Source organism: Alosa sapidissima, chromosome 17 (assembly GCF_018492685.1).
Source record: "Alosa sapidissima isolate fAloSap1 chromosome 17, fAloSap1.pri, whole genome shotgun sequence".
NCBI classification, from domain to species: Eukaryota; Metazoa; Chordata; class Actinopteri; order Clupeiformes; family Clupeidae; genus Alosa; species Alosa sapidissima.
Window position 1 is genome coordinate 26072721 of NC_055973.1, and position 10000 is coordinate 26082720.

The window sequence follows — 10000 nt, forward strand, 5'->3', positions numbered from 1 at the left end:
AGGGAGTGAGACGCTCAAGCTGACATCTCACACACACACACACACACACACACACACACACACACACACCTCATGTTTCTCCTCCACTTGCGCCACCACAGCATTATTCACACTTCTTTACACTTCTCCTTTTATGAGAGGAGCACACACACACTTGTTTGCAGTGCACACACACACACACCCTTATTCTCTGTGTTTTTATATAACCGTGTTTTCTTGTAATAGTGTGTCTATTCAGTAGTGGGTTTTATTTATCTCAGTAGAGCCTTCAAACCTGGGGGAATTTGATCATTTCCCTGTGCTGTGATTATTAGCACTGAGCATTAGGGCTGTAACGATATGCATTTCGAAACCAAAATTGTGACACTCATATCCACAAACCTGTGTCATGGCTGTGAGAAGGAAGAATCATGACACACCCCTTCTAGTGTTTCCTGCAGCACTTTTTGCAGGCCGCATAAGCAATACACATTTATTAGCATACTAACCGGTACGTTGTCAAAAATAAATAAATAAATGATAATTTCATAGTTCTCGTAGCTTTCATTGTAGACTATGTGTGCAACTTTACCAAACAGCAGCATAGAGGTAAACCCCTCTCCTGGCCCCGCTCTCTCTCTCTCTCTCTCTCGCTCTCTCTCACGCTCAATGGACACGTGTCCCTCGGCATGCACATTTAATCCAAATAAACCTCTGTCACAATCATGAAATCAAGGACGCATAGAAGACGACTAGCTAAATTACTATTTAATCCGGTTAGCATCATTAGTATTCTGCAGACATTTGTTTAAAACTATTTCATTCAAGTTGACTGATCATCTCAATACCAGTGTTTTCCAAAACTCAAAAGGGCCTGTCCCAAGAAAAAAAGTATTACCTTGAAACTTAAACACACATGGGGAAACTGAACAGTCCAACCAGTAGACTATATGATAAGCTAGCAAACTATGCTACTTTGCTTACAATATTTTCAGGCTTCAACCAGACAGCTTAATTAAAGAGGTAGAGTTGTAAAAGAAATAGTAGGCAATAATCTGCATAAAGTGTGCGGTCATGAATATCAGGAATTCAGTATTTTCTCTTTATATCAATATAGAATATAATACAGATATGCAATAATATATTCTTATCCTCTTATCCCTCCCTCCCCCCCCCCCCCCCCCCCCGCAAAAAGAAGAGGTATGTATCGAACCGTGGATTAAAAATTGTGTATCGTTACAGCACTACTGAGCATGAGAATGCTAATAAATATGAGGGTGCACGGCACTGCACTGCAAACCTGCTGCTGTAAAACATTTTCACATGCTGGCAAGTAACATATGCCCTAACACAGCCGTAACACACCTTGTGCAGCCCGTTTTAACCCTATCCTATGATTTAAAACATAATCTCTCTTTTTTTTGTCCTTCACCATATATCTCTCTCTCTCTCTCGCACGCACGCACGCACACACACGCACACGCACACACAAACATAAAAACCTCAATTAGTGTGCAGTCGCTATTTGCTTTCTGTGTAAAACCCCTTTGGATATCAATGTGACATTTACCAAAGCACTCCTACACTTATTCACTTCACTCATTGTAACACCAGTATGAATGAGCATGGCGGTAAGTGTGTGTGTGTGTGCGTGTGTGTGTTTGTGTGTGTGTATACGTCCCTGTCCTTCAAACAGAGACTCAGTGTATGTGTGAAATAGTGGCCTAGGGAATGCTCATTACTTGCATGTCCATGTGTCAAGTGTGTGTACCCTGTGAAAGGTCTTTCTCAGGTAGTCATTGTAACAGGCTAATTAGCGTTAGTGAGTGTGTGTGTGTGTGTGTGTGTGTGTGCGTTAGCACATGTGGTCACTGATGAGCGGCTGGGGCTAGAATGCTCAGGGAACAGGTAAGGTCACTCTGTTCACAAAGCATAGCAAGGCAAGAGCATGACATTCTGATTGTCATTACTTCAATCAAAGCCTTGATGTGCCCACACACACACGCACAAGCACACACACACACACACACACACACTACCATGGACATACAAAGACACATATACACATGAGCACATACACCTGCATGTAGAGAGAGAGGGAGAGATGGAAAGAGAGAGGGAGGGAGAGATAGTGAGAGGGAGATAGAGAGAGAGAGAGAGAGAGAGAGAGAGAGAGAAAGATGGAGTGGGAGATAAAGAGATGGAGAGAGAGAAATAGATAGAGAGAGGAATAGAGTGTGAGAGAGAGGGAGGGAGAAAGAGAGAGACAATGAGAGGGAGAGATAGAGAGAGAGAAAGATAGAGAGAGGGAGATGAAGAGATGGAGAGAGAGGGATTTTGAAAGGGAGAGAGATATATAGAAAGATAGAGGGAGATAGAGAGAGGGTAAGAGGGAGATAATATATTTATATATATAGAGAGAGAGAGAGCGAGAGAGAGAGAAAGAGAGATGGATGTGGGGAGAAAAGGATAGTGAGAGAGAGAGGGGGGGAGAAAAGGATAGTGAGAGAAGGATGGGAGGAGAGGGAAAGGGGATATGGAGAGAGAGAGAGAGAGAGAGAGAGAGAGAGAGACGGAGAGAAAAGGATATGGAAAAGCATGGGGAAAGAGAGGGAGAGGGGGATATGGAGAAAGATGGAGAGAGCGAGGGGGATATGGTGAGAGAGGGAGGTATGGTGAGGTGAGGTGAGGTGTGGTGTGGTGAGGTGTGGTGTGGTGTGGTGTGGGGTAATTACCCGTGTGGTGAGTGGCAAATTGGCACACCGCTCCATCAGGGCATTGAGCTGCAGCACCCAATGACAATCTGTCTCCTCTCCACTGCTCTAGCAATATCCATCACACACACTCACACACACACACACACACAAGCACGCACACACACAAGCACACACACACACAAGCACACACACACACACACACACACACACACGAGCACGCACGCACGCACACAACCATACACACACACGCGCGCACACACACACGCACACACACAAGCACACACTCACACGCACCCACACACACACATGCACACAAACAAGACTGAGCCTCAAATCTCCAAATTCAGATTTCTTTCTGCAATTTGGGCTGACCAGAGAGTCAGTTGCACAATCTCTCATTTTCCCAGAGGAAGAGGCTCTTTCCAGCACCCCCGCTTGCTCACCGTCTCTCTCCTTTCCTCCCCATTCCCCTCCCTCCCTCTCTCTCTCTCTCTCTCCTTTCCTCCCCATTCCCCTCCCTCTCTCTCTCTCTCTCCTTTCCTCTCCATTCCCCTCCCTCTCTCTCTCTCCTTTCCTCCCCATTCCCCTCCCTCTCTCTCTCTCATTTCCTCTCCATTCCCCTCCCTCTCTCTCTCTCCTTTCCTCTCCATTCCCCTCCCTCCCTCTCTCCTTTCCTCCATCTCTCCCTCCCTCTCTCCATCACGCTCTTAAGCACTGCACTCGGTCTTTCTCTAACCGAGCAGATAGGTGTGTGTGGGTGTGTGCACTCCGTGGCCACAGGGCAGTTGTTGAAATCCAGGGCTGAGGGACACTTAATCCACATGCGTACTCATGCTTATTCACACACACACACACACTCTCTCTCTCACACACACACACACACACACACACACACACACACAGAGTGAAAACAGGTGTGATTAGTGGACTTTTTTATTACCTCGCCGTTGAAAAGCAATCTCCCAAAAAGCAGCCTGGCCTCTTCCAATCCTCCCTCCAAATACACCGCCCCTGCAGGAGGAGAGAGAGAGAAAGAGAGAAAGAGAGAGAGAGAGAGAGAGAGAGAGAAAAAGAGAGAGAGAGCAATAGTGTGTGAGCGAGAGAGGGTGAGAGAGAGAGGAAGTGGGGGATAAGAGTGATATTTAAATAAAAATACATAGTTTAATCTCCGATCACACCCGTGTTTGGAGTTATCAGGGAAGACTTCAGAAGAGAAGAGGAAGAAAGAACACAAAGGGATTAGACTGGGACGTACACACACACACACAGACACACACACACACACACACACACACAGTTCAACAACAAACTGATAATTCAAGCTCTCAGGGCAAAACCACATATTTGTTCAGAACTGGCATGGTTTTCATTCTGGTCTTAAATTTATACTACTTCCTCAAATCCCTGAACACACACCTAAGCACATCCACAAGTACAATGGAAATCATGCCTTTCAGCAGAGATAAAACCACACACACACACACACACACACACACACACACACACACACACACACACTACTTTCTCAATAATGTCTGCAGGGGCTGCAATCTACCCTCTCTGTTGAGGGAATGCAGCAATCCACTCTCTCTTCCTCCACCTCCTCGTGTTCTCTCTTTCTCTCTCTCTCTCTTCCATGAACACGCCGCGACAGCATCAACACACAAGCACAACCGCAGCCTAACAGTAAGTACTACACACAGGGCCGTCCAGTGCTACATACAGCTCTGTAAAAAAATGAAGAGACCACTGCACATTCTTCTGATGTCATCCTACGGTTGCTGAGTGACATTCAAAATGAAGAGACCACTGCAAATTTGAAAATGACCGTCGACTCATTTGAATGTCACTCAGCAACTGTAGGATGACATCAGAAAAATGTGCAGTGGTCTCTTCATTTTTTACAGAGCTGTAAGTAGCACATGCTACAAAAAAAATAACCTGTGCTGTGGATGATTCATCACAGGAGACACCTTATTTAAAATCTTTAAAAATGTCGCCTACAGAAGAGGTGTTTGTAACTACATCCCGATGAGGTACAGAGGTGTTTGTAACTACCGGTAAATACCGATGAGGTACAGAGGTGTTTGTAACTACCGGTACATCCCGATGAGGTACAGAGGTGTTTGTAACTACCGGTACATACCGATGAGGTACAGTGGTGTTTGTAACTACATCCCGATGCGGTACAGAGGTGTTTGTAACTACATCCCGATGAGGTACAGAGGTGTTTGTAACTACATCCCGATGCTAGAGACTTTGTGGATTGTGCTACAAATGTATCAACTGCTGTAGCACCAGTGCTATGAGCAAGAAAAGTTAACATACAGCCCTGACACGAGGCAGATGAATAAATAAACTAGGGATGCACGATATATCGGCGGCCGATATATTATTAGCCGATAAGTGAAAAAATGAAAATATTATTATCGGTCCGATAACAGAATTCTGGCCGATAATTTGCTCCGATATTTTTTAAAGTCCTAATTTAGGCCTACGTAAGGTCCGTCTGGCTACACTGAGCTACTTGAGCTTGGTTGGCTATACTTTTTCCTTAATATAATGTCAGCGGTGTGAATGGATGGATGGATGGATGGATGGATGGATGGATGGATGGATGGATGGATGGATGGATGGATGGATGGATGGATGGATGGATGGATGGATGGATGGATGGATGGATGGATGGATGGATGGATGGATGGATGGATGGATAGATAGATAGATACTTTATTGATCCCCAGGGGAAATTCAAGATATGCGTTCATTTGGGAATCTGTGCATCTCAAAATCCTCTCGTGAATGATCCGCCATTTAACCTTAACAGAGCGGAGCTCAGCCCTATCTAGAGCCGTCTTGTACTGGTGTGTTTGCACTTTACCGCGCTGGTAGGGGAAACAAAAAAAAAAAAAAACTCGTTAGTGGGACGAGTACATAAGTAGGCCTAGTTCTAAGTTGTGTTTTAGTATTATATTTGCATTACTTTAGCTTGGGTTTTGTATTATTACCTAGAAATATAACCATTCGTGCTTCAGTTCCAGACAGGTCATCATAATAAGTTATTAAAACCTTCAGGGCTAACTCCTTTCATTTCTGCTGCAGCAGGTTGTGCGCAACAGAGTAGACGGACATAAGATACAGTCTGAGGAGTTGCAGCTTTATTCAGTTACCCGCAGTTGAAACTAAACCTAAAGTTTCCCTCACAAACTCTGATTTGGTCGCTATACTGTATCTTATTCCAAGCTGAGCCGTTTATGAGCGTTTAGTCCTAAATGAAAACGATTCAAACTCTCTAGCCACTCACTCGCAATGCACTGACGTCAGGTTCACTTAAAGGAGAATTCCGGTGTGATAATGACCTAAAGTGTGTTGAAACATGATACCGAGTGTGAACGTATGTCTCATAGTTCACCTCGGCTTGTCTCCTGCACTCAGAAATCTGGCGCTAGTTAGCCAATGCTACCAACACAGTGTTTCTTCCAGTAGCAGCAACTGGAATCCATGCATTTTCACGGAATTATTTTTGGAATCTGATCCCTTATCATACTTGTTCGTTCGTACTCGTCGCTCGACTTATCGTGACTAAATTCAAGATGGCGTCGAACGGTAAAATTCCTTAAGGTACTGTCTGTATAAATTGTCTTGTAAATAAACTACCAATGCATTTTCAAAGTTCTCTATGTCTCGTTTTAAATGTCAAGGCCCTCGGAAGTCTACCAATGTAGTATGGAGCTACTTTGAGCCTCGTAAATGGTGTAAAACAGTGATTTATTTGCATGGCTATGCCGATGCCCGAGGCACCACAACAAAACACTGTGTTGGTAGCATTGGCTAACTAGCGCCAGATTTCTGAGTGCAGGGGACAAGCCGAGGTGAGCTATGAGACATACTGTACATTGACACTCGGTATCATGTTTCAACACACTTTAGGTCAAAATCACACCGGAATTATCCTTTAAGGAGCCACACATACTGTAGGGCTAGGCTACTGTTATGTTGTTGACTGCCGTACTATTGAGGACTATTATGAGTTCTGTCCATCATTTGGTGGTAGGTAAAATTACTGCAATTAAATTATGCTTATTAAATGCTTTCCCCAAATCACTTTTCACAATTTTTTTTCAAGAGTAATATTATCGGATATCGTATCGGTATCGGCCACAACAAACCAATAAATATCGGTTATCGTTATCGGCCCTAAAATTCCATATCAGTGCATCTCTAAAATAAGCATCAACCAGACACAAGGCAGATGAACAAATAAACATCAACCAGATCAACCACACACATTACCTTATTACTGAACAAAGACACACATCCACACATGCACACACAGGGGAGTGCAGTTCCACCACCTCAGATAAATTAATAATAAATATTTTCTTTCATACCAATGTTATAGCGCGATGATATTGTTAAAATAAGTGGTGACTTCATTTGTCGCATGTACACAGGTGACCAAGAAGCTACCAATTCTTGTCCAAAAAGTATTGCTACACCACGATACTCAATATGTTGTCCAACAGTGAGTCATTTTTCCCCGTTGCACCGACACTGGATTTTAGGGTTCCCTCACCTGCCAAATCCCACTTTAACCACTGCACACACAGACACAGACACAGACGCACGCGCACCCACATGCACACGCACAGAACAGGGCAGAAAGGAAGGAACAGTAAATTCATTATATGAAAACACATACACATGAACTGAGCAAACATCCACTGATGGCTTCAATGCCACACAGCAGAACAGCGTCACTCACAATGAGCTTTATTACCCATTATGCACTGCTGCTGCCATCTGTGCCGATGCAGCTGGTGGCCCTGAGCAAATGTGCTTCAGGTTTACGAACCGTCGTGAGGCACAGGTGTGTGTGTGTGTGTGTGTGTGTGTGTGTGTGTGTGTGTGTGTGAGAGAGAGAGAGTGTGTGGAGTATTATGGAGTGAGTCAGCAACAGAGGAAAGTCAGAGAGGTGAAAAGAGACGATGATTAACGAGGAGAGAGGACCTGATGAGGGGAACAGGAGAGCAGGAGGACAGGAGAGGAGAGGAGAGGAAGGGAGGAGGAGAGGAGAGGAGAGGAGGAGAAGGGAGGAGGAGAGCAAGGGAGGAGGAGAGGAGAGGAGAGGAGCGGAAGGGAGGAGAGGAGAGAAAGGGAGGAGGAGAGGAGAGTTTTGCAATCTAACAGGTTGAACATGAAGAGGGCCCTAGATGGTTGTAAGTCAAACGGCAAAATCCTCTCCATCCACAACAAGGTCACACATGGCCTAGGAAACACCCCTTTAACACACACACACACACACACACACACACACACACACACACACACACACACACACACAGACAGACACAGACACACACACACGCGTGCGCGCGCGCACACACACACACACACACACACACACACACACACACACACACACACATTTATTTTCTTCATTGCTCTTAAGCACGATTAAAGTACAATCTCATTCTAATTCGGATTGATTAGGCTAATTGGGAATTGCGATTAATACATGCACACGGTCAAAACACTTTTTTCTTTTTGAATTTGCATAAAACACTGTCCTGCAGTTTATACGCGATTTGGCTACACTATAAACGCGATTCTTGTAATTCTACAAGAGCAATAAGCTAATCAATGATCTAATCAAAAACATTTTAGAGATAACGCTGGGCTGGAGAACACAGACGGAGTAAATGAAATATACTTAAACTTAACTTAAAAATCTACTTAAATAACTTAACTTAAAAATCTACTTAACTAACTTAAAAATCTACTTAACTAACTTAACTTAAAAATCTACTTAACTAACTTAACTTAAAAATCAAAAGCCTGCAAGTGAACTTCCTTTTCAGCAGTCAAAAGAACCCTTTCACACACACACACACCTTTCACACACACCTTTCACACACACACACAAACACACGTTTCACACACACAAACACACGTTTCACACACACAAACACACCTTGGGCTAATCCATGCGGCTAGGGATAACACATTCCCTTTTTGGGTTTCAGGGCTTGTTTGAAGTCAGTGCTTTCATTAATACTGTAGATAGAGCAGCACATACAGACAAACACAGAGAATCTCAGAGACACGCACACAAACACGCACATAAGCACGCACGCACACACACACACACACACAAGCACACACGCGCACACAAACACGCACACAAACGCGCACACACACACGCACACACAAACGCGCGCATGCACGCACGCATCCATGCACACACACAGAGTGAGGGGCTTCCTGAGGTCAGGATGACTGCTGGGTCTCAGCTGTCAGTGGTGAGTGTGAGGAGTGTGTGTCAGGTCTGACAGGAGTGTGTGACGAGACACATGAAAGGTGTGGGAGAGGTACGTGAGCTTCATGAACAGCGCCTGATCACTCGTGATGAGTGTGTGACGAATGTGTTGAAGTGTGTGATGCCCACAGCATGAGTGACACACACACACACACACACAAAGTACATGCCTGTTGCCTATGGGATGTTAAGGATCAGTGGTGCATACACATGACTTTCACTTACCCTCAGCAACTGAACACCGGCTACTGTACCTACACTCAGCAACTGAACACCTGCTACCTACACTCAGCAACTGAACACCTGCTACCTACACTCAGCAACTGAACACCTGCTACTGTAAAGTCAATTGAGCTACATGCTAACTCCACCTTTGCCTCTGAGCTATTACACAATATCCTGTCTTCAAGTTAATCGGCCTCAATCACCAGGGGAATACTGGGGCCCTAACAGACAGGCGGCGGTTGCGGTTGCTACAAATCTGCTGTTCCTGGCACGGCTCCTTCGGCGTTGGTAGTGTCCCCTCACTCTCTGCTTCGTGGCTAATTGCCTGCCGCTGGAGGCTTGGCACTGTTCCCAGTCTCCGTTGTGGGCATTAGGGGGCTACTCTAACACCCTGGTTGTTGTTAACACTGCTGTGAAGGAAGTCATGCCTGGTAGATAAGTTTATCTTTCCCATAATGGCCTCTCAGCCAAGAATCCTTCTCCACCGCCATCTACAACATCCCCAACACCCCCTTATGTGTGAAGGAAATGACTTGCAGCGCGCAATGCACTTAAAGCGAGCAATCGAACTTTATTGCCCCAAGTGCTGGAGCTCGCCCACGCCTGCCGATGATTAGAGATCAGAGGCTAATGATTTGTTGTCTTGTTGTCTCTGAGTTAGTGCTGAGAGTGAAATACAGTAGGTGGGAAGAGCTAGCCATGGTGTATCGCCCTGCTAAACTACTTAGCTTCCTGCTTGAACAACAAACTTTTCCCTGTA

General features: G+C 44.9%; 1 protein-coding gene across 2 annotated transcripts in view; it reads right to left on the reverse strand.

Annotated features, from left to right (window-relative positions):
- drosha (drosha ribonuclease III) overlaps nucleotides 1-10000 on the reverse strand; it is an 87588-nt gene that overhangs the window by 26264 nt on the left and 51324 nt on the right. For both annotated transcript variants that reach the window (XM_042067186.1, XM_042067185.1), the window contains exon 23: nucleotides 3637-3707. In XM_042067186.1, coding sequence (XP_041923120.1) covers nucleotides 3637-3707 — 71 coding nt within the window. The remainder of the gene's footprint in view (nucleotides 1-3636; nucleotides 3708-10000) is intronic.